This window comes from Poecilia formosa, unplaced genomic scaffold (assembly GCF_000485575.1).
Source record: "Poecilia formosa unplaced genomic scaffold, Poecilia_formosa-5.1.2 Scaffold148, whole genome shotgun sequence".
Lineage (NCBI taxonomy): Eukaryota > Metazoa > Chordata > Actinopteri > Cyprinodontiformes > Poeciliidae > Poecilia > Poecilia formosa.
The window spans coordinates 1,312,161-1,338,113 of record NW_006800087.1 but is presented as its reverse complement, the minus strand read 5'-3'; the positions used below and the strand labels follow the sequence as shown (position 1 = coordinate 1,338,113).

The window sequence follows — 25,953 nt, the reverse complement described above, 5'->3', positions numbered from 1 at the left end:
TTTTTTCTTCTAAAAAATGTTAATAGTTGTTCTTTTTTATTTATTTATTTTATTTCAGTTCTTTTATTAAATACATCCCAGGTCAGAAAACCACGTAAAACATTTAGGGGTTCAGAGTTAAGCATATTACACCTAGTTTGGAAAAAGGTCAAAATTAACAGAATTTACTGTAAAAGACCTGAAAAACATTAACCTTTTATTGCCATCATATGTAAGAAAGGTTGCACCAACTGCCTGGTGTGAAGTTTGGGGTTAGAACTTAATAAAAACCAGCAGCAGATCTGAGAACTGCTGCTGGTTTTTGGAACAGTTTTTACTGCTTTAGTTTAATAGGACGTCTACAGAGGTGAAAATGTCTCGAGATGTTAAGCTGTTTAGTATCCAAGAGTTCCTGTTCTTGTATAAGCATTTAAATATGACCTAATAATTTAGATAACTTATTGTCCATTATCAGAATTAGTGTAACCTTGAGCAGCTGTGATCCCATGTTGGTAAACACACCGATTCACCGTTCTTCTATGTGTCTACAGGAGCTGACAACATCAAGAAATATTGGAGTCGTTACTACCAGGGGTCACAGGGTGTAATCTTCGTACTGGATAGCGCATCATCGGACGAGGACCTTGAGTCAGCGCGGAATGAGCTCCACTCAGCTCTGCAGCACCCTCAGCTCTGCACACTGCCGTTCCTCATCCTCGCCAATCACCAGGACAAGCCTGCAGCAAGAGCACCAAATCAGGTGAACTGGACTGTTTCCTGTTGTTGCTGCTGGTTCTTCTCATATGCACAAACTTTATTTTGTCTTTTGCATATACACCCCTCCCCCCTCTACTACACATTTGAAAGGAAGACTACATCATGCATATCTCGGACGTTATAGCAGAGTAACATCAATGTTGCACATTTTTGGTGCCCTTTGGCACAAGTTCAGTGTGCAGTATTGTCTTAACGTTAAATTTGTTGACACAGAAAAATCAATTAGGATTGTTTTAGAGAAAACAATCCATGTAAGGCACTGTAATTAGAGGTTTTCAAAAGAATTATATAAGATTATCTGTAGATGGAAAAAAAAATCATGCTTACACTCTGAGTCAGGCCTTGAACAAGAGCTCTCAAGTGCTTATTAAATAGAGCAGAATAAGGTTTAGTCTCTTAAGCAACAGTGAGAACTGAAATGTTTGTCAAAGCTCCTAAAGTTTAGTGGCATAATTATAATCAATTTAATTCCCTCTTACTAATTTCTGTTCTAACTGTTGATTCAAATTGCTCATTGGTATGAATGTGGAAGGATGATTCTGTTTTTAAAGTAAAGCTTGAAGGTGCAGGAACTTGTTACTTGCACTAAGGACTTGTTGTCTGCATTAACAAGAGATTAACAAAATGAATCAATTTTCAAGGTTTTACACTCGTTTTTGTGCTATTTTTTACAATAGCTTTTTATAACATACGTAACCTTTTGAGTGCTCTGCAACTGTTTCCACTTCAGACACATTTCAAAGAGATGTTCTATTAAAACATCTATGTGCCAAATTACAAACTCTCCTTCCACTCCTTCCCCTTAAGTGTTTTCTTTCTAAAAAATGTATTTTATGACATGGAAACCTTTAAGTAGTATCTCTTTTTCTTAAATAGCAAAAGTAAGGAGACGTTTCTTAATGAAACAACACTTTGATATCTAGTTAAATACGTTATGTCTGACATTACACTCATTCCTCCTCAGAAAGAATCAGTTCCTTAGCCAAGTTAACAAACCTTTGCATTATGAATGCAAGGTGCAAACCAGACATGTCAGGCATGAGGCTAAAAGCAGGGATAGGTTACACAGCAGTATTCCAAGCTTTGAATGAAACACAGAGCACTGTGGAGTTCATTGCTTGGAAAATGAAAAACCATGCTGCTGGCTTGGCTAATCGTAGGATCTACCAAGAGGCCCCAAGTACCGCCAAGATCCACAGCTCAGGCAGGATAATCTGTCGATGGGACAGCTATTCGTTATTAACACCTCAAAACTGGCCTCTATGGAAGAGTAGCAAGAAAAAAGTTGTTAAATTAAAGCCAAAAATATCATGTTTGCAATTTGCTGCAAGGTACACAGGGAACCTTTTGGCGTACATGCAAGCCAGTCCTGTTAGTTTGCAAAAGACTGGCTCAGGTGTTCACCTTGGAGCCGGGCAACTATCTTAAACATACAGCCGGAGCTTTAATGGAATGGTTAAATCAAATCCCATATGTTAATAGGCTAACCAAAGTCTAAACCTATGATAAATTGAGACTCCACCCGATCTGACAGAATTTAAGTTTATTTTCTAAAGAAAGTTTTGCAACATTTTCTGTCCCTATGTGTTTAAAGTTTTTAGACACACATCCTAAAATATTTGCAGCTGTATAAGGTAGCTCAGGTGGCCATGGCAAAAATTGACACCACACTTTTCAGATCTTCATTTGCAAACCTTTTAAAAACCTTTTGTTAATTCCTTTCATTCAAAGCAGACTTTGCCTTTCTTTGTGTCACTTTATTAAATGCAATTCCAATAAACACGCTGAAATGTGTGCTTTTTTTGTGACAAGATATGATAAAGGCCAAGAGTAAGGCATTGCATGTAGTTTTTTTCTGCCCTCCTTTCTGTTTTCCCATCAAGCTCTACCAATAATTCCCTCTTAGAAGGAGCCCTTTGTTGTTGGATGTTATGTCTAGCGTTCCCTGAACAGTTGCTCACACATGTGTCTGTAACCTCACTTTCCTGCACTCTCACAAACTCCCCCACGCAAACCTATCTACACACAAGCATCATCTGCAGGCCTATTGAACGCTTTAGATGGATAGCTCTGAAGGATGCCTGGAGAGAAGGCCATCTGTATTCCCCAGCCTGGACCACCAGTGTAGCTGTTTTACAGTAATGTGAAATCTGCGATGGGAAGGAAACGGGAGAGAGAGGTTATATTCCAGATTCTGTTGTGACTCTAAACGCTTAATCCCCCTGATATAGTTCATATGACTTTAAGTAATTATTATAGACATTATGTTCTTGAGCCAAAGCCACAATAGTTACGGAAACCCCCCAATCTCGTTCTATTTCAAAAAGCAGCTGCCTGCTTTAAGCTCGGCAAGACTGATCTTTTGTTGTCCGACGTTAATGTAGTCAAATAATACTGTCTGAGCCCCCCACATTAACCACTGGTCTTACCATGATGTTTCCTCTGGCATATTTTATTGCATCAGTCTTAGGAAGTATTGACTTTGCAGAACAGTTCACAAACACTGCTGACACGTGAGTTCACATACGCATGACGGATTGGCTGTTAGGCTTTTAATTCATGACATCAACACATCATGAAAAAGCCCCGTAAAAGTTTGTACTGAAAGTTGAGTCACGCCTAATTTAATTCAGTCTTCAACTTTGATAATAGATCCTACTACTAAGTCCACTTCCTATTAGAATTACAACCGAATGATCCTCTCAGGATGTTTAGCGGTTACCAATTGCACACGTCCAATGAGCACGTAACGCACTCGTCTGTCTCTATCATGATGTCACTTATCGGCCATGAGGAGAGCAACAGACGCAACCCAAGCATTTTGTTAAAGAAAGGATGGGATGAATGTCGTTATTACACCTTTTGTTCCTGTTGAACACTTTATCTTCTGACTCATGCCTTGTCACTGAAAGAACCTCATGTTCAGTGAGTCATGGATGATCTTTTCTTATATGAAAAAAAAAAAAAAAATGACAAACTGTAAAAGATATCATTGTCTCCAGATCGGTTTCTTCTTTTTGTTTAGTAACTTCAATAAGGCATAGTAGAAAACAACAAAGCAAGTACTTTTGTCAGTGTAAATTGATTTCACAGTGGTGTGAAAAAAGTATCTCCTCTCCATCCTTTTTACTTTGCCTACAGATGAACACGTTTTAATGTCAGACAAAGATAACCTGACTAAATACAAAATGAAGGTTTTAAATTATTTCCTTTTTTATTGAAGGAAGACGTTCAAACCAATGTTGCCTGTCTTGAAATATAATTATATATATATAATTGGTAAAATGTACATTTTACCAGTTTTTTTTTTTTTCATTTCACTCACCAAATCCATGCCCGAATACAGCCAGATTTGTAGAATCAAGAAACTACTTAAGTAGGACCTGTCTGACAACATGAAGTAGGCCAAAAGATCTCAAAAACTATGACATCAATGGTAGATCTAAAGCGAAGTCAACTTAGGTTATTTAGCAAGATAATTCAAATTAAGTCTATCTCTAAATGACTCCAAAATGAAGCAAAATCACAGTTTTGCATTGGCCTAGTCAAAGTCTGGACTTAATGCAATCAAGATGTGGTATATGGCCTTAAAAACTAAATTCATGCTTGTGAATTGTCCAGTATTGTTGAATTAAAATAAATCTGCAAAGAGTGGGCCAAATTCACCAGTTACTTTTTCCAATGGCACCAGATTAATTTGTAAAAAAAAAAAAAAGAAAAAAAAAACTTTTTGCAATTTTCTCTTTTATGAACTTACATTTCCATTTATTCGGGTAATCTGAAATATGTAAATGTGATATCCAGGACATACAGAGGCTTTTAATTGCTATTCCTGTAATGGTTTACAACACTTTGATCTTGTAATTTAGGCCTATACATATTCTTGCTGAATCTATTTAATTCAATAATGTAAAACCTGTTGGACTGATGAAGGACTATTCTGCTTGCCTAAGTTGTGTAAACGCCCCTGTCCAGGTAACTGAAGATCCCGTAAACGCAAATAAAAACAAAAACAAACTGCAAGCCACAGTCTCATTGTTACACACAGAATGTCATTGTAATATGAACGCTTTACTTAAACCTTTATATGGGTTGAAATATTTGGAGCCACTTTCTGTATCATTGGATTCCTGAATGTCATTTTCATTGCATTTTGGAATCGGTTCACCGATGAGGCTACATGGCGTCAACATGGATGTGATTTTTGTTTTTGCAAACACTCCTTCCTTGTCGAGCTCTGCGGATCAGTAGAACCAGCAGCTGCTTTGCAGGTTCTTGTTTCTTGTGAATGTTTGACAAGCACCACCCAAGAAACAAGGTCACATTTTAGCAGGTCTGAATTCTTTTGGCAGCTCTTTTGCCGATGACACGGTTCACAGATGACGCAACCATGCTGACCCTCCCCTCGTAGCAACAACTCTGTTCATAAAACAAGGCGGCTTATTTCCACAAGTAAGCACACATGGTTGGTTTTCCCGGTGAAGTTTTCTGCAGAGCTTCTTGTTCACTTGGGGTGTTTCTGGCGCTCGTGTAGACCTGTTGCTGGGAGAAGGTGGCAGTAAGGTTGATGGTAATGGGCCTCACTGGGGCCCTGCGTGCTGGAGCAAGTGTTTTTTAGGAGCAGCGTTTGGTCTGGAGGAGGCAGAAGAAAACGTGGGACCAAAATTCCTTGTTGACATCAATCTCCTGCTGTTGGGGGGCCCAAGGAAGCTGGGGAGGAGTAGAGGGGAGGTCACCCTGTTGATATAACACCTCAACAAAGCAGGTCTGTTTGTGTGGCGGGGGCCTAATGGACTGCACGCATGAGGGGCTCTTGTTTTAGAAAATGCTATCGGTGTCGTGAACAGAGTTAGAGGTCTTTTTGGTTCTGTTGGCATTTGTGTTATCTGAAGAAGAGATAGAAGACAGAATGAAAGTGATGATGCACGCCGTGATGGGTGGAAAAACAATGAACTGAGTCATATTGTTAAATGTGGGAGTCAAAAACAACAACCCCACAGTACACTGAGGAAAAATGGTCAAGCTGTAACTTCTAACCTTGAAAGCTACAAGAACAGCTTCACTCCCAGACTGAAGACAGACACCGAAACATCGTCATTTAGATGATTTAATGCACGTTTTTTTCCATTCCCCTCTCGCTCTTTTTTCTTTTTCTTTTCACAGTCTCAGTCTTTTACTCTGTCCCTCTCACACTCTCTCTCTCTCACACACACACACACACACACACACACACACACACACACACACACACACACCACAGAACGTAAGTCAGTCCAGTCCTCAACAATCCATTTATGCTTTCTGTCATTGTAAGGAAAGCAGTGCCTGGTAGAAATTGGAGCACATCTGTTTTGAGTGTACCAAAACTGAATCTGACGTTACTTATTCATCGTGACAGTGTCACTTCACACTGATGAGCTTCGTTTTGTACAAAGGTGATCAGGTTGTTTTTGCAGAATTAAGTCAGTTACAGTAACTTTGTGTTAATCCAATTGTTTTTTTTAAACAAATGTTCCAGCTTTTTGCTTCATTTTGTGCAAAAATCAAATAAATGTTTACCTTTTGTACTAATAACTTTTTTGGTCCTCTAAGTGGGAGGGTGGGCAGAAATCTACATCCAAGTAGGCGTTTGCTGGCACATCACTGCTGGTATCATTTGTTTCATATTTACCATGTTCTGTGCCTTCAGCTGATCCTATGATTGAATTTCCTGACGGAGTAAATATTTTCTTTTGGTTGCTGCTGAAGTCTGTTGAAAGAAGTCAAATCAAGTCGTAAGCACATTCTACCATTTGTTTTTTTCAAGATCTGCATCAGAAAATTCTGCTGTGGGCTTGAAGCAAAGACTCTGGGACATGAAGTTCTAACGTAAAGCACTTTCCCCATCAATGTTTTTTCTGTTATTCTGTGCCTTTAATGACGCCAAGTAGGATTTTTTTTTTGTGGCATAATGCCTTTTACAAGTTTATATAATCAGTACAACTCATGGTAGATGAATGGAGATATGGCCCATGCTGGGCAGAGTAGAAAGAATGAACGTGACTTCATCTACAATCTGTTGTCACACATCCATACTGTGGATGTATGAATGTGACACACACATGGTGAACGGGTGACAGACGGTGGGAAAATCATCATGCATGTTCTGAATTGCCATCTGATGAGTGGTGAAGTGAAATTTAGCATCTGCACTGACCAGATTAAGTCATCTTTGGCTGGATGCCGTACTGCAAACCATTTAGCTCTTTGTTTTAATACTTAGTTTTAGTCTCTTTAAAACACTCTTTTAAATCCCTTTCTTTTATTCAAACTGTAAGATTTTCTTTTATTTGTATTTTCTCACATATAGGTTTAACTATAATGATTTAGATTAATAATTCACAGTCTTGCCTGAAAGGATAGTTGCTTCAAGTGTAGAAAATGTTTAAAAATGTGACTGGTGATTTCCAGACTTTTCTACTTATAATGTGGCATCAATTCTTTTAATTTAATTTCAGCTTTTAGAAGATGGTATGTTTTCCTACCAAACAAAATATCCAGACTTTGATAAAGTTTTGTGAAAGCTTGTGGGTGAATCTATGATGGTCTCTTTACACAGACATTTGGGGCCACATTTGTGCATTTGGAACATAAAAAAGAGCAGGATAGTAACAATCAAACATTTCAGTGACAGCATCTTGATCTGGGGTTACTCCATTTGACACCTTTAATCAAGGTGGATAAGTAAAGATATCCTTAAAGCAGTCAAGGTTGACCCAGAACTGTTAGGTGCCTGTTAATTAACTGAAGATGAAGAGGGATTTCATTTTTCAGCAACATAATGAGTCCAAACACATTCAAATCAACTAAATAGTTGCTTAGTTTATAAAAAAAAACCTAGTGTTGGACTGGCCAAGCTGAATCCATAACTAAATCTCAAGAGTTGTCCTAATCTTTGTTTTGGTTTGGTTTGTAGCTTCTGCAAAAACTAGTGTGCAAATATTACCAAGTCTAGGTGTAGTTTGCTGATAAATGCCCACCAAAGAATGCTAGTATTCTGAAATTGAGTTATACGTTTAACCAACATTTTTGGTTTATGGGTGTAGTTTAAGAAGACTTTGTTTATTTTACTTTTTAACTTTATCTTTCAATTCACAATTTATTTGGTTACACTGGACTCATAGCATATTCTAACAGGAGCCTAGATCCAAATGTTAAGCTATCTGATTAGAAATTGACTGGTTATCTACAGGACATAAAGCTCAGACAAGTGAAGTAAATACCACTGATTACCTCAGTGTACTGACACCTTCCTTGAATTGTCATAGACTGAGTGGATACGAGCCGTCCCTTACAGTTTTTTTTTATTGCAGACAGAAAAATGCATAGAGTCTCAGGCATTACCAACTTTGGACTCTGTTCAGAGAAAAAAAAAAGAAGAACTATATGGGGTTCATTGGATTCCCAGGTGAGTGGATAGCCCAAGTGTCCCAAGAGAGGATGACCTGAAGAGTGTGAAGAATAATGGCCACTTCAAGGCCCTTCATGCAAAGTCTGGTCAGTGTAGGTCAAAGAGGTCAAAGTCTGGGCAGTGTAGTCTGATAGTGGAGCGTCTGCAGAAAAAGTCTAAGCGTCTTGGCTATGCACACACTTCCTTCTGTTTTGTAGTGGTGTTGTAATGAATGATTACAGTGGATCCCAACCTTTTCTTGGTTCCGTATTTGCAGATTCAACTGTTTGCAGATTATTCTGGAACATAATTCCACAGTATTTGTGAAAAGTTTCACTATTTGCATTTTTTCCCCTAAAACATTGAAAGAAAATTTGTCTTTTAGATGCTACCAAACTAATTTAATCAATCTGTTTTCTTGTGCAATTGACTCACTTCCAGAATGCATCAGTTGGAAAACTTTATATTTGCCAGCTTTTAATCTCTCTCCCTTTCTTCCTTACTGTCCAGTGCTGCATTGCAAACAATACATTAAATGGGTATTAATCAAATAAAGTGTTGCACCCTCTTCTGCAGTAATGGGCTCAATATGACTGGCAGAAATTTCTGCTTACACTTCTCCTTCTTGTCTTTACATCACTGTTGATAATGAGCCAAAAGCAAAAAGCAAAAAAAACAAAATGCAACCACTGCAGTCATTTGACTTTTGACTGAATGCTAGTTGAGCCCTGATGTTTCTCTTCACTGACTCTCACTCGGTGGAGTGCTTTGATAGGCAGTCGGTTTTGAATATCCATTTGTGTACAGAAATGTGAATCAAAGAACTGATAAAATTGTACTTTTAATGTTTGCGCCTTCTTTTGGTCTAATCTTGGATCCTCAAAGCAGAAAACTCTTTACATTTTTGTATTTCATCTGTAAACATTTACTAAATTACTTATGTTTCACCCTTTCTTTTATGTCTTAATTACTCTTGTGAATTGTGTTTGATTTGTTTTTAATGTGGTGAAGGATATACACCTGAGGCATTATATTTTCGTAGTATTCATAATATATCTGTTGATGTGATTGAGTTTAGCCTTTTAATATTTGAGATTTTACCCCAGTAGACATGTTCTGACTTGCCCTCACCGAAGCGGTCAGTGACAGCTAAGGACGAGGCCACCTTCAGAGATTAAGAAGGTGACTGGGTCATGATGTGGGGAAGTAATATTTAGCCAGCCTTTTTGTCTCTATTATCAGGCTTTCTGAAATGAAGTGGGTGGAGTGGGGGGCATGGTGGGCTGGTCCTCACCCTCTGTTTGATCATTGATCTCCATGACCCCATTTGAAGGGTCTTAATCTCTCTGTTGACCTCTTCAAGGATTTTTTTTAGGTAGGGGTTACAGGGGTGTATGTTGACTGGGAACTATCAGGAGAGTGGGGATGCTGTATTGAAACTCGGGTGGGGGGCTAGCAAGCTTTTCTACTTGAGTGGAGACGGAGACGTGCAGTGAGTCTGGAGGATGTGTGATTTCACACCTGTTTTCTAATGTAGAGATTCTGGCAAAATACTTAATATTAAATCCCGTATGTTTATTTTACAGTTCTGTTACTGCAATATCTGAGTTTTCTTTTGTATTTGTAATGGGCCGACTGATAAATGTTCAAACCTTTGCCTTCCTGATCAACCAGCTTAATCCATGGTTATACAGTTGTCTCAATGGCCATGAGAAACGGCCTCTTGGCTTTTCTCTCCTTTTTGCCTTCACTTGAGATTAGGAACTGCAGTCCTTATTTTAAAATTTACATAAAATCTGGATGTATTTAACACCTGGTAGTAGAAGAAGAGTCTATAGATGGATTACATTCCAACGCAACTCAAAATACAAAGTTTGGGCTCATGTGTAACTATTTAGCCATTTGTTTGTCTACCATTTTGAAATATTTACTACCTCTGTGTTTAACCTTGCAAAAACTTGTAAAGAAGGAGAAACTTTCAGACTTGTTGCTGTCCCTGCTTGCTGGGTGCCACAGACTTTTACAGAATTGGGATTTTCGCATAACTGACTGAAATGACAGAACGTGCTCCACAAAACAGCGCCTGGTTGTGCATATTTGTGAACAGGATGCCATTTGTAAGCATAAACACAGAGATTGGCTTTCCATAGGTTTATAGCTTGAAGGATTGCAAAGATAATTTAAAAAGACATTTTAAGATTGTTTTTCTTTGTTTCTTAATGCTAAGAGTTCCTTTGAGCATGTTCTGCCGCCATGCAAATGTCTAACTCTGACCATAAAGAAGGTTTAACGTTCATTTTACTATACAGTCCTTATCTTGAGGATAAATGCTGTGTCTGTTCCCGGGGCTCTAACTAAATGTTGTGACAAGACAGATGGACTGCACCTTTTTATACACATCTGCACTACAGTAAAGGTCTGGCTTTTTGCACAGTCTAGAAAGGGATGGAATATCAGTATTTACCAGGACTGGAAAAAGAAAATAAGAAAATGAGGAAAGTATTTGTATTTTCACACTTTATTTTCTCTCTGATGTCTAAATATTATTTTCTTCCATACCTCCTTTGTTCAATGTGTCCTTTCATTCCTCTTCCCTCCCTTTGTTCTTAATTACTTGTTCCTTGTGTACTTCTTTGTTTGCTTCCTTAAATTATTTTCTTTCTAAGGCCCTTCCTTTTTTGTTTTTAATTTCTTCATTTCTACCATTTGTTCCTTATTCCCAAGATTCTTTCAATCCTGTTTTGTGTTCCACCTGTCTTTCTGTCTTTATCTTTATTATCTTCATGGCTTCATAACATCCTTTCTTTGTACTTTGTGCCCTTCCTTTCTTGTGTCTTGCTGTTTCACACTTAAAGCCCACTCACTGTGGAAAATTTGAACTAGAAAGTGGAGACCCACACCATTGGATTCCTAAGAAAATCTTTGTCCTTGGCTTTATAGGCAGCATGGTGATCTTTTACTGCACAGACCCAACAGATTGGACTCTCCCTCCTCCATATCAACTCACATGCTTCACATACTTGCTTTCTAATCACTTTCACTCCATATCTTCATTCGACACAACTATACTGAAGGACGCATACACAGACTTATGGGTTTTTCAAAATAAAACCGCACACAGTCTACTCACCAATACTGCCAGTAGCACTACTACACCAAATGCATGCTGCCACATTGGGGTTCTCGACCTCTGAACCAATCCACTTTTGGGTAACAGCCACAGGGCAAAAGGTCCGAGGCTGACTGATGTATGTGGGGAGTGAATGCTGGCCAGTCTGTTCCGATTCAATAAACATGCTTCTATATATTGCTTTGCCAAAGAAGTTGATGCTTGTTCTGAAATAAAGATGTCAGACTGTCACTGTTTGTTGTCCCAAGAATTGTTAGAGATCATGTTCACCTTCATTCAGGCAGATGGCTGTGACCTCCCTCCCAAAAAAAGTTATGGTATCGATTTGAGTAGTCCAAAAAATATTATTACCAATTGATATATCGATTGAACTGATCATCTTATAGCTCATGTAATCTTCCTGTTGGAAACCATTATTTTCATTTGTATGTTTTGGCCAATGACTGTGTTTCTATGCTGCAACAATGCAGCAAGATGTAGTGGATCAATTTCAGGACTAGTAGTCCTGAAATTAGTAATAGTCCTGAAATTGGATCAAATTCAGTAGTGAAGTACCGTTCACTGTGCTTTGTCCTCCTTTTACTTTTCAGTTTGGGTTACAGTTAATCTGAGAGGTTTGGAAAATGATCATAACCGATTGGAGGCAAATCATTAGCTACTTGCCAGTACTTGCAATGGAGGAAAATACTTATATCATTCTTGTAAATATCTTTCCATATGTATATATAATTTTGGTGGCACATGAATGTCTGATTTTATCAGGAAAACCACATGTATAACCGCCGTCCATTTGATTTTTGTTTCTCTGCTTCAAATTACAGTTGTGTATTACGGGTTATTGTGGTCATTATGGTTTCCTTTCTCAGGATCTGATCATTCCCAGTGCAATAACAGCTGATGATAAGGTGTTGGAGATGGCAATTGATCAGAGACTTTCATGTAGATTGCAAACTTTTCCCTTTTTGGGCTGTTTTTCGAGAAGACATACCATGACAGCAGGAAGAGCCTGTGTAGAAGAGATGGAGATGTTTTCGTCTGAGAGTCTTTGATATTCAAGCCAGATAATTAAGTCACTCTTTTAACTTGTCTCCTCTTTAAGACCTCCAGATATGCCTGAGTGTTGTCAGACAAGGTGTGTTGCAACACGCTTGTCCATGAGCAGCTGTGCGGATGTCCTCATTTATGCATGGAAGTGCACACCCGTGGAAATCAAACAACTTCACATTGATAGACCTTTTCTAGGATACTTTTTCTCCTCAAACACACAGCATTTTGCTTTGTGGTCCATTTCCAGCTCACCCTCAGGTATGCAGCTGCACTCCGGCTAAACCACAAGTGAATAACTTTATACATAGAACCTGCGGTTTACTTCTTCGCTGTCTTCAGCTGGAAAGTTTTTTTTCTTAAAGAAAATACTTAACTCCCACAAATTCTCTGGGAAGGAAACAATAAAAAGTGAAATTGTTGTGACGAAGAAACCCACTGTAATGGGTGAATTGTGCTCATGACAGATGGAACACTTCCTGGCTTCTTGTTTTGAGAGGAGATACTTATCTCGAGAAGTGTTACCTTAGAAATTGTAGCCAGGCACAGAGCTTACCCTGACCGGGCTGAAGAAAAGCGAGAGGGCTAAGGGAAACACAAGGCTGCAAATGAGAATGGGTGTTGTGGAAGAACATCAGTGCCCTAGACCTCCCCTTCTGCTTATCTCTCTGCCCATCGTCTGGCTCTCTTTCATCCACACGCCAATTGTATCCAGGCCGCAGGGTTTTCACTGTTCTGTTTTTTTCTTAAACCACCTCTGTGTGGCAGGCATGTATGAACGCAGCCTTTTCAAGCTGTGTGACATAAGTGCTGAGAAAATGATGGACAGCTGCTTTTAATTTATTTCGAGCTCGTTATAGTTTTCCTTAAGATGTGCTCAACATTTTGTACTTTTAGAGTGAGCGGCCTCTAACAGCCAAATACTGTCTGCAGCTGTTTACAGTACTGTTTTTTTTAGGCCTCATTATCCTCACCTTTCAGATGAATGCATGGTTTTTATGCATTTGAGAATTTTTTTTTTAGCAGCATGTGCATAAAAGCTATTTGTTTTTTGCTAGAAAATAATCTTTCCACTTCTCTAAAAAAAACTTTTTCAATTTCACTGAGACTTTTAATGGATAAATAAAAAATACAGTGTTCTTTTCTTAAGTCTGTAAAACCATTAAAGGGATATTACAATATGCTTGCCAGTGAATGCCTCACATGGTTCTGGTCAGTTCACTCCATCATCAGTTCTTACCCATTCATATGTCTGTTTCATATTCTGAGGTGCTTGGAGAGAGGAGTGGAGCTGTTAGGCTGGTAAAATATTTAATGAAGTCTTAGAAGAATTTTGAAATCAACTATTCCATTGTGTGAATTATAGTCTAAAGCTGGAGATTCAGAACTCCATGTCCAGTGAGACAGTGTGGGTTGTTTAAAATAGGCTGTGCATATGAGGAATGCTTTAAGCATCTCACAGCTGGAGGTGAGGAGTGAGGCCAACATTCCTCCAATCACAGTCAGACTGGTAGATGGTTACAGGAACTGATGTTTTGCTCAAAAAAAGGTCAGACAAAAAAAAAAATAAAGACAAAAAATTCAGTCACAGCCGAGAGAGACCACAAATATAACAAATATGCACAATGTCTTTGACTTATATGCTACCAAAATGTTGCAAGTAGTATTACAATTTCCTGCATTATTCACATGCCAACTGCACTGACAAAGATTCACTCCCCTCAGCATAACAAATGTTTAAAGTCACTGACACAGCAGGGTGTTTGGAGCATTTTTTTTTATTAAATATGCAAATAATCATTGGAGAACATGGGGCCACTGATAAATGGTGTACAGAGCATTGAATTCTCTATCCAAACTGGTCAGTATTTTGAAAACTAAACTTTTCACAAAATCTACTTCATTACCTCCTGTTTAGAACCATTTAGTGTGTTTTTGGATACATCCTTAGAAGTTACAGCTTTACACACTGTTTGCATTTCTTCATGCTACAACTACTTCCAGATGCTGTCCTACTGTACTATATCCACATAGTATTTTTCCCTAAATGCAGGGAATCCTCCTTTGGGTTAGATTTCCCCCAATAAAGTCACTTTATTTGACTATGTTTTTCAACTCTTCAAAAGGCTTTAACATGGGAGCCCCTCAATCAAGTATTCTGGATAAAACATTAGGGGTCAGAGCCTCACAAACCAGCCTGGACCCTGACTAAAAAAAAGCAAATGACAGCGGAGGATATACAACTGTCTTTTTATAGAAACCATGAGTTTAACCTAGCAGGCCCGTTACAAGACCAACTCTTCCTTAAGATTATAATCTGTCTTTCCAGTGACATTCAGACTGGAGTTTCCCCTCCTAAATTAGTAGCATCTGCTTCTTTGATTTCAGTTAAGCACTGCTGGGTCAGTAAAATGTCCTGCAACTTCATCATCCAAAGTTTTCTTTTGTCATTAGTGATTTCATGAAAACTCCTTGAATACTTTAAGTCAGACATGTCCAAAGTCCGGCCCGGGGGCCAAATGCGGCTCGTGGTCAAATTTCATCCGGCCCGCAGCCTCTAAATCAATAACGTCTGGCCCGCATGTAGGATTAATACTTTGGGCAGCAGTACTGTTACCTGCATAGGGCGTAGCTTACACACTAAATGTGGTTCCTCATTTACCCACTAGAGGGCAGCAGCCCGTGTGACTCAGGCCATTTGCAGCTGGAGCTCATTAAGCTGCAGAGTGATGCAGAGAGCCGCGGTCGGCACCAGCGGCTTTTTCTCGTGAACTTTTACCGACAGCTGGATAAGGACAGGTTTCGAGAGATTCGGTTTGGTAAGAAAATGCTAAGCTTGTTTGGGTCGACGTTAGGGTTGCCACCTGTCAGAAATCAAAATAAGGGACACGTCTGCCGCCGAGACTGCGGCAGCAGCGTATCGGGGTTGGTCTGTGTTACCCAGAAAGCAGTTGGGCGCAATATCGTAACACCGTGAGTGAAACAATGAGTGGGGCAGCCTACTATATAAATTATTCGGGGACCACTGCTTTTTCATTACACATACACATTTGTAGAATACGGAATAAATCGTGTTCGCTTTCGCTTTAATACGAGACGGTACATTTAACAGTCAAATTCGGGATTTTCAAAAGTGAAGATTTTCAGAAAGAACTTGATAATTTAAAGTTTAAGTCATCAAGTGCTTTCTGAAAATCTTCATTTTCTCATTCATTCTGCAAACGTCTCGTCCCTTGTGATAGCAGCTATAATAGATCTGCCGGCTTGTCAGGTAACATCAGCGTAAAGCTGGTGCCATGTGATGCCCTCGGCGGCTTGCCAAAAGCTAATTGTGCTAATTGGCAATCGCCAATCCTGTAACGAGGCTTTGAAGGACAACCCACCGACACAGATGAAAGCGCTAAGATTTGTCTTGTGTCAAGGACTTGTTGGTAATCGGTGCGTCTGCTGACCCAAAGGCCAGGAGGGCTGGATTGTGATGAAGTTTGTGCGGAAATGGATGGAGATCTAAGAGAAACCCTGCCTTATGGGTGTTCTCAGAAACTCTGAGCTAAATGTATTCATTTTTTAAAAGGTTCCTCTTTAAAATTGTGAAATGTAGACTTTTTCAGAAGAGTTTTTTTGTCTCTTTTTTTGGTCAGAGCTTCTTCATGTGACACGTTTTGTTGTTTTAAGTAGTATTCTCTTTTAGGTGTAAAGGTTTAGGTTTAAGCTTCACTCAGTTTGCAGCCAAGTAACAGTGGTGTGTTATAGTCCAGACTCCAAAGTGATAGATGATCCCAGAAACCAGACAGAAACTATCCCAAGAGCTTTACCAGTCACTAGGTCATTTTACTTTTGCAGCTTTAGTTGTCTGATAGCCTTAACTCGGAGTGCAGTTAAGGTGCACAATGCGACAGAGGATCGGTTTAGAAACCAGTGAACATATGTATTACTGTGTCCTTTTATCTGTCTGATAGCATTGGCAAAGAAATAAAAACTTCTAGTCATTTTTTGAAATGTTTTGGAATCTGTTAAAGTAAAAGTGTGACTGTAAAGTATTGAGTTGTCAAGCACTTCCATTTCCAATCTGTTTAGTAGTATTTCAGTTCAAAAGTAAAGTTAGTAATTTGGACCAGTATTTGACCAATATAAGAGTGTAATACCCTGGAGAAAATACTCCTCCAGTATCAAAGTATTTTCAGAAGGTAAAGAAAACATGTTCTCACAATGTAGTTAATTTAAATTAAAAGAAGAAAACCATAATTATTGCTACTGTTGCAAGAGATAAATAAACAATACTTAAACACACAGCAATACATTCTTTGCTCAATTATCTGGTTTTCTCTGTATTGTATTGGTTGCTTATTTATTAAGTGTGCCACAGAAGCCTCAGCCTAACCCGACCATCAAGCAAGTATTTCTAGCCCGACACCGCCCGGATTTCAGGTTGGGCTCGGCTCATAAATCTAACCAAAAATCCACATGGCAGTATTTGGTCGGTTGCATGAGTTTCGCTGTCTGTTGATACTTTAGCGACATATTGTTTTTTTTAATTTTTTCTTAATTTAGATTTTAAAACACATGAGCAGTGGTTGGGACCTCAGCTCAATAGAAATGATAATGTTGAGGACATATTTATATAAATATTGCAGTTGTTTGTTTTTATTAAGGCTATGCAGCCTTGGAGATTGTGTTTGTAAACAGTATGACCTGAGCCGGGACTTACTGTGACTTTAAATGACACTCAAGTACTTTATGCTGCTAATCCAAAACGGTATGTGAAATTTCATTCAGCTTTGCATCTCTAATGGACACTGGGGAAAATAGATCAGACCTTGCTGATAGATGGTGGCTGAGAAACGTGTTGTATATTTTTCTTGTCTTTTTATATTCTAAAGACCTTTCTTCGGATATTGGCATTCCAGGTCTATTTCAGTTTCTCTTTATCCGCCTGTTCAATAGGCAGATATCCAGAGGGGGTTTTGCAATCCTTAATAATCTTGCAGCTTTGTATACTTTGCGGTGTTTGACTGAAACCGTGTTGCATTTCATCTCAGTTTAAACAAAACAATACAACTGTCAGTTATCTGAAGGACTGGGCTCGTTTTCAAGAGATTTAATTAAAATGTTTGATCTTAGTGACTGAAATGAATTTGACTAGTTTTCTGTACACAATTATCAAGTGTGAAATCAAATATGACATTATTGTATGCATTGTTTTTTTTGTTGTTTTTTTTCAATTTCAACATGATACTTTTTCTATATATTGCATTCTTTTTGGTATGATATTTTTACACCAATTTAAGCCTTGAGTATAGTTTTTATTGTTATTTTGCACTTCAGCAGTGTAGAACAACATTGTTTTGTCTGAATTATTGAAAAAGATCTGCCCTTTAAGTTTTATACACTTGCACTATTGCATGTCGGTGGGGTTAAACTCACCAGAGCCAGAAACCAAATGAATGCACCAAATACTTGGCAATTCTCTCTTCCCCAGTGCAATGTAGCTACATGAACATGTAAACTGTCTGAGTTTTGCAGACATTGCTGCAGGGCAGAGGGAATTACACTGTCACACAGAGGATATGGAGCTGCTGTGATATCCTCTTGGCACATAGTTGAAGACCATCCAGGTGGAAACTGGTATGCTCTGCCAGGAGCGAGGAGGAGAGTGAGGTAGCTGCGTGGGAGGTGCTCATCTGCATCGGCAAGCAATTTCTTTTATGTGAACTGGAATACTGCCTTACCTGATGTAGCTATCGAACACATCTAAGGATTACGAGGTTAGGAGTGAGGGCAGTAAATGTTTTGGAAGTTTACATGCATGTAATTAAGAAAAGTTGTAACCTATCTACCAAAATGATTTATAATTGGGTTATAAAGCATCATTGTTAGTCAAAAAGGGCTTAATAAGGTCATCTGGTTTTAAACCTTAAAAATCTTGTTCTTCTGGAAGAATTTTAATTAAAATTATTTACATATGTTTGAACTAAGAAAACTCGTAGGTATTTTTGTTTACTTCCTACCTTGTTCCACGTTGGCCAATTTAAAAATTCAAGGCCTGAAAAGCAAAACAAGCTCTATTTAATTGATAAGTCTACTGGATTGTAATTTTGATAGTATTAAAAGTAATATTTGATTACAGGCTGGAGAACTATAAACATAGTTTTACCACAGGTTTGCTAATTTTTAAGAAATAATTCATTTGTGAAAATCATTTACAAGATTTCTCTATTTAGACTTCATTGCAGCTGAAGGCGTGAATAAGTGAACTGGTTCCAGTCGACCCTCAGTCACTCTAGCTACTTGGTGATCATTTAACAGTTGGATGCTGCAGTTTTATCAGTCTTGACAATATCTGCAGTTCTCAAAAATCAAATGTCTCCACATTGGTCCTCTGCAGGGACCTCTTCATTGTATTTTTGTTGACAAATTATCTGGTAACCTTTGCTGTGCTCTTAGACTATACATTGGAAAACCCCATTCTGTAAACTAACAACCTCTCCTTTTATCCATGAAAGGAGAGGTTGCATTTCATCCAGGTAAAAAATGGGTCATATTTAAATGACAAAACTTAACTCTGTCATTTGGTTTTTGGAGGATGAAATATATATTGTGCATTTAAATTATTTAAAAAAAAAAGCTCTTCTGTAAGTAAATGACTCTGAGTCTAGAAAAATTAAATCATGTGTCAAATAAAAATCTTGATTAAATATTTACTTAGTTGTGTACAATTAAATGAAACACACAAGAGGTCGGTATTTTCAACTAGGGGTTTTCTTTAGAAATCCTTATCACAAGCCTAATAAGCAATTAATCAAATTGGTACCAAATGATTTGATTACAAGTATGAAATTGAAGAGGGATTTGACATAATAAATCAGATGGTTCATTCAGAGGCAAAGCTATTTATGTCAATTAAATAATTCAGTTAGAAGTATGAATAGATTTAAGCAAACAAGTTGCATGCTTTTTGTCAATTTGATTAAACTGTTAAGTAAGCACTCATGATAAAATTAATGACAAAGTTGGACATTATTTTTCATTTTTTTACTTTTTGGTCATGGCTTCAAGTCTTGCTTCTTGTCAAATAGCCTTCTAGCATTTGTGAATCACTGCAGTTTTGCCACAGTAGAAGCCACTCGTCCCCGGATGTTGCTACGTCTGAGGACAACTTGGGGCATTTCTGCTTTTGCTTCAGTTTTTTTTCTTTTTTTTTAAAGTCTCTGAACCCCCAAGTGGAGCTCATCCAAATTTCTGCACTTATCGCTAGTGGCAATCACTTAAATAAAAGCTGCCAGCACCATACTAATAATGCCAGCAAAGCTACAGAAAATACTGTTGATGATTTTGTGCTGAGCATCTTGAACAAATATCACAGTTTGTCCTGATGTAATCTACTCCTTAATCAGAAACAGCAATCTTTTACTCTCGTATAGCCTGAAAACCTGGTAAACAAATTTAGCCAACCTGTGTGCAGACACGCTTAATGGCTCTGACAAATTTCTCCCAGAAATGAAGATATGTTGCCGATAGGATTTGGAAACCAGGTGTCTGAATGCCACAAGGCCGCCTGGGTATGATTAAAGCCGGAGTTTTATCTGAAACATTCTTCAAGCGAGATAACGTGTCATGCTATGGTTTACTGAACCATACCGACTATTGGTTTTTCTGCTCAACGGGTCTGAATGCCTTTTACCTGTCTCCACGTCTTTTTCAACTTCAAAAAGGCTTGTACTGTCATGTACATTTTGATTAGAGAAAAATTAAAAATGTTTAGACAGAATTTCAGTGTGGTCTCCTCGCATGTGGTTGTTGTTTTCAGTTGGCCAGTACACATGGACCCCACACAATCCACGGGTTGAAAATGTGATCTGCCTCTGGTTACACCACTTGTATAATCATTGATTCATCACACCATGTGTGTTTACTCAAATTATTTGTGTCGTGATGTCTGGATACTGTTTGGATCATCTGATCATTCTTCACGTCTGATGGAAACCCCAAAAGGTGAGCGTCGAGGTGGGGGGTTTTTGCCCAGAAATTCTGTTGACATTTTTATTGGGACTCACATGGATAAAAAGCAAACAAAGAAATTAAAAAAAAAAATAAATTACAGCCCGAACAATTTGACTACCTTAAGTCATTTATGATAAAGTGCAAGGAATAATGATAAAATACAGATAAGAACTTCTTGATTAGTCTGATGTAATTGCAAATTTAAATCATTTGAGGTGTTTAGATCTGAGCAACATCATCTTTATTATGACTATGACTAACTCATTGAAATTAATGCCAGAGACATCTCGGAGTGTTGCGTATAGGGCAGTATAACTGTTCCAGCTCGTTTTGTGAGTCAATAGCCACAGTTGACAGATGAATCCCCTGGGCTGTCTCTGCCACATGAGACAATCCTCCGCAGCTTCCTGTGATCTGGATTACCCCCCTCCAAGAGGATGACAACATGAAAGAATACAACACTATTATCGTAAAATAAATTTTAACATGAAGTTATTGAACTTCACCGCATCAAACGGAACGTTATCTTCTTTTTTTTTTGTAGCGACAATAACAACATTGATGTTGCATTTCCACTGTTTGAGTGCCTATAGGAAGCATGTTATTGCGTGTTCTCTTATCTGATTTATAACTCTGATTAATACAATATAACTTATTGAAACTGCACAAACCCTGAAGGTGACTCCGTCATGATGACTTTTCTCTCTTCTTGAACCACATGAATGGAATAAGACAATAATGTTTGGCTGTTTTTGTAATCGATCCTCATGCTGCAGCTAGACGTGACGTGATATGAGATCCTTGATGGCCTGGAATAAAAGTATTTAAAACAAAAGGTGTTGGACATAATTTAACAAATTTTTTTAAAGTTAAAATAGAAAAGCAATTTTTAATACAGCTGTTTGAATTATTAGGAGAATCACCCTTCCTTCAGCTAGCTGGCTAGACGAGTACAGATTGGATTGTTGGGGCACTGGAAATGTTGCTTTAGTTGTAGGACTTTTAGCTGTAGGAATGGTATCACCAATACTTTACTGCTTTTTTTTCTCTTTTTTTTCTTTTTTTTTTTTTTTTTTTTACAAAATTTAAACTGGCTAAAACTATTCAACATATTAATAAAGAACTTTTTATTTTATTTTTTTAATTTATCTTAAATTCAAAATGTATACATTTTTGTACTGCTCAGAATATGTTATTTCACTAAATGGCCTTTAAAAATGTGTACTCTAATGATTAATCAATTACTAAATTAGTTAATTATTTCAATAATCAATTTATCAGGATTAAGATATCAGGATTGACACTGTAGCTTTTAAGACCTAGGCATTCATTGATGGTGATCCATGTCCAGCAATAACCGCTGCCTCTGAATCACACACTGAATTGCTGAACTTAATGGTAGTTCGTTTATTGCAAAGTTAATCTTTGCCCATGGCTTTCAGCTCAATTGTCTATTTGCAAAGGAAAAGAGAAACACTTAATCAAAAGTGGAATTCCTCCAGTTTACTTTTGCCAAAAATCCTAGGATTACAATCATTTAATAGCGTGATAAATACGGCTTCTTCCCAGAATCTTTCCTCTCTGGAGAACTTTTCCATTCTGTTTGTCGAAGCTGAAATTGTGTGAACCACGCAACCCGGCCACCCAGCTCCAGTGTCCTCGTCTGTCCCTGTCAAGCCTACCCTCCCCTCTGCTTCCCTCCTGCGGTGCCCTTTCTGAGGGCCAGCTCCCCTGAACCCAAACAACAGCACCATTTGTTCTGCCAGGGCTGGGAATGTACTCAGCCATCTTTCACTGCGTCTCTGCCAGCCCTAGTAGATGCCAAACCTGTGGGCCAGAATGTTTCCTCCCCCTTTTTTTCTGTGTTGTATGTGTTTATCAAAATATTTTCCTGTGGAAAATGTCATCGAGAGACCACTGGACCTTCGATTAAGGTCCAGTGGTGTTTTTGTTTTATTTGTACTGTATTTACTTAAATCGATATTTATGATTTCCTATGTTGTAGGATTTTGAGCCTTATTTATACCAATTAAAATATCTATAAAATAGTTAAACTCTTCAACTCTGCGTTCATTTCATAGAGTTGTAGGTTTATGGAAAGTGAAAAAAATATGACATGTTAAATTTTATTGCCTTTTTTGGCAAGTTTTTAGAGTCCCAGTGTATTTAAAGCATTCAAGAACCTCTAAATGGATCCAGGGGAAAAATAAGTCACCCTCTATATTTTGGTGTACATTATTTTATACTTTGCCGTTGCCAAGCTGCAACATACTTTATTATTTCATATTTTACATTTCTGTTATTTTTAACCTGAGCCAAAATAACAAGCAATGAATATATTTTCAGCTATTTGCATTGAGACCACCACTGCTCATTGGAGACAAACAGGCCATGGAAGAGATGTAAATGCCTCATTGCCCAGCGGTCCTCCATCACTGTTGAGTGAGAGACGGATGGGTGAGATTATGTAAACACAGGGTCGGGGTCTAAGCTTCTTCTCGCAGTGTGGAACCACCGTGGAGCTCTTCAGACTGCCGGTGAAGGACTTAAAGAAAACAAAAGTCTCTTATGGCGATCACTCAGTCTGAGAGATCCGGTTGTAGCCGTTACTTCAAACAATCCTTGATGACGAGCCGCTCACTCGGAAAAACAGACGTTAGAGTGAAAGCTCAGGACTCGACCAGGCAAATACGTTTTCATGCATTTATCTTGTTTAATTTGAATTAATTATTTTTCATTTTAATTACTTGAGTTTTCAGAGACTTGTTTTAGTCTATTTTTAGAGATCCACTTTGACATCAGAGAAGTTTCATTATTTTTACTTCAGTGTGTGCTTTTTTTGAGGTGGTTTCATTCTGGCAGCGAGAAAGAACGACACTTTTAGCAGGTACCAGAAAGGCTGGAGGAAGTACAGCTGTTTCATCCTTTGAGTTGTCAACATCTTTTTGGAAATGGGCTGGATTTCTAAATGTTAGCAGCTCTGTTAAAGTCTTCAGGAAATCCAGTCTTAGTAAAGCTCTCATACTTTTCATTAATTAAAGAAATTAAGGCCGGTTTGATATATCAACACTTAATTTTTTTTTTATTATTTTGAAATGCTAAATTTTGTATACTGAACATAGACTATAGCTGATATTTGCTTATTTACAACTCAAATACTGCGTTTGACTTTTAAAACCCTGAGCATCTGCTCTTATACTTTCAATATAAAAAAGACAGTTGGCTAGAACGAAATGTTTTGAAGGCTGCATTTTTGTCTTTTCATCTTATTTTCAGACAAATCAGAATCGATAGAATTCAGAGATTGGAAAGTAAATTTTACTGCAAAGTTCTGATTAGAGCATCTGTTTTTTTATTATTATTATTATTATTGTTATTATTATTATTATTGTTATTACTATTTACAACAAAATAAAAATTCCCTAACTCAGACAAGCAAGTTGCGTACTACTGAGTGTGACAAACGGGACGACAGAGAGTCGGCTTAGGAGGGCTTCCTTGGCTGAGCAGAAAGAATGTAGATCAAGGAGTAATCGGCTCTATCTGCTACATTAGCCATGAATGAGGTCTGAGCACATGAAGGAAGTCTTAGAGGATGCACCCCAGCCTTACAACTCAAAGAAAAGATTTTAGCACTGCTCTCTTGTTTCCATAAATGATTGAGTTTTTATTTGTTTTGCTTCTTTTTTAGCTTTTTGATTTTTCCATGGATCATTTATGATGCATAAACAAATATTTGACCATCAAAGCAAGTCTGCAATTAATTTCTTGTGAAGTTTGGCTCATTTTGTGAATGTTTCGTCTTAGATTCCTTTGAAACCTTCAAATCAAAATCACATTCAGATGCGGATTCAGTGTGTACTTTTCAGCTCTATAAAGTTTTATATATTTAAATATGAATATATCTTGTAAACAACTTAATTTGATCCGTGCACTCCATCTCTTTCCAATTTTAGAACCAAGAGGCCCTTTTAATAGGGATCTCCCTACTAACGTGTCCAGGCTTGTCGTACACTTTTGCCTATGCCCCCCGTAAATCACAGCCATGTCTTTGAAAGGTTATGGTCGTCTTTCAAGCAAACCGGGAAATGCAATTCTCTGGGTCTTATTCTTGTCAACAGTTACCATGACAGATATCTTAATATAGTTATGTTCGAGCTGCTTGCGACTTCTTCTGTAGTCATGATGACGTGTAAACAAGATGAGTGTCCATGACCCCAGTGCCCCACATTTGTGTCGCTCTTGCATTTATCCAGAACCCCAACAGGACAGGGTATAGTTCCCAGTATTTACTAACGCTGTTATGACATGCAGCACAGACCAACTTTTGCATGTTCATAAGGTATTGAGAACCTAAATTATTTCATTTCCCTTCCTTTTTTATTCTTTTTAAGCTTAGCATGATTTGTTGGATGAAATCGGCCTGCAGACCTTAAACCAGTATGTTATATTGTTCTTGCGACATTTAGTAATGGTGCTTCCACTTTATCAGTCAATCAGTTAATCAATCAATCAATCAATCAAGTTTATTTGTATGGCACATTTCAGTACTTTACATTATAAAAAAAACCTAAAAATGTTAGAACAAACATTCCACAATTGAAACATTATATTTTGCCAAGTTCTGTCATTTCCCATCTAAATGTTAATCAGTGTCTAGATTTAAAGGGACTCAGTGTTTCAGCTGTTTTTTTACACTTTATGTACTCTGCATAAATATTGTTGCTGCAGGTGTATCGTTTTTGTGTTTCTGCAAAATGAAGTTTTTCCGCTGCGGTATCTGAAGTTATAATTAAAGAAATAGCTCTGTGTGGCGTCCATTGATTTGGTCTGCCTTAATATGCACCTAGACATGCTAAGATATTTTGTTCTGCACTGCAATTCAACGTTGGTTGCAGACAGTATTGTGTGGGACTTGGCAGACACCCCCTGAAGCGTCTTTTGAAAAAGGTTACCTTGTTTGCCCCTTGAGCTATTTTCGCTCTGCCTTTCTGTCTGGACTTGCCGAACTGTGAAAAAACTCCTCACAAACCTTACCTCCCTTTTCCCGCCTCCCTCCCCTTCTCTGTCTGCCATGACATCACAAACGGCAGGTATCCAAATCAGACCGCAGTGGAATGGGTGTTTGCTTGAGACCGTTATTAACACACCTGCTTTTGAGCACATTCCTGAAAACACGGTCCAATAGGACGGGCACATTAAGCTATATTGTGGGATCCCTCAGGAGGTTACACCTGAATCTCAGCACTTCTCCTATATGCAAATATCCACCTATTTCACAATCGATGCATTCTGTGTTGATGTGGTTGCTGTTTTGCTTTGGGTGCTCACAGACTTTAATTAGCTGTTATTGAAAATCTCCTGTGACTTTGAAAGGATTTTAATTCGGAGTAATACCACTTTTGTCGATTCAGTTGATGCCTTTTGAAAACTAGATTGTTCTACTAATTGCTATATCTGTTTGTCTGTTACGGTTGCATTTCTTTGTGGTGAATTGATTATAGATTAATAGCTCAGAATCCCGTTTTTGTCTTTTTTTTTTTTTTCTTTTTTTTCATTTTTCATAACCAAAGCCTTTCTGCTACTTGCTCCA

The 25,953-nt window shown here is 38.0% G+C and overlaps 1 protein-coding gene across 2 annotated transcripts in view; it reads left to right on the top strand.

The window, feature by feature from the left end:
• The window catches only part of LOC103145894 (ADP-ribosylation factor-like protein 15), a 124,454-nt gene that overhangs the window by 68,068 nt on the left and 30,433 nt on the right, over nucleotides 1-25,953 (top strand). For both annotated transcript variants that reach the window (XM_007563548.2, XM_016677152.1), the window contains exon 4: nucleotides 531-739. In XM_007563548.2, the coding sequence (XP_007563610.1) occupies nucleotides 531-739 (209 nt within the window). The remainder of the gene's footprint in view (nucleotides 1-530; nucleotides 740-25,953) is intronic.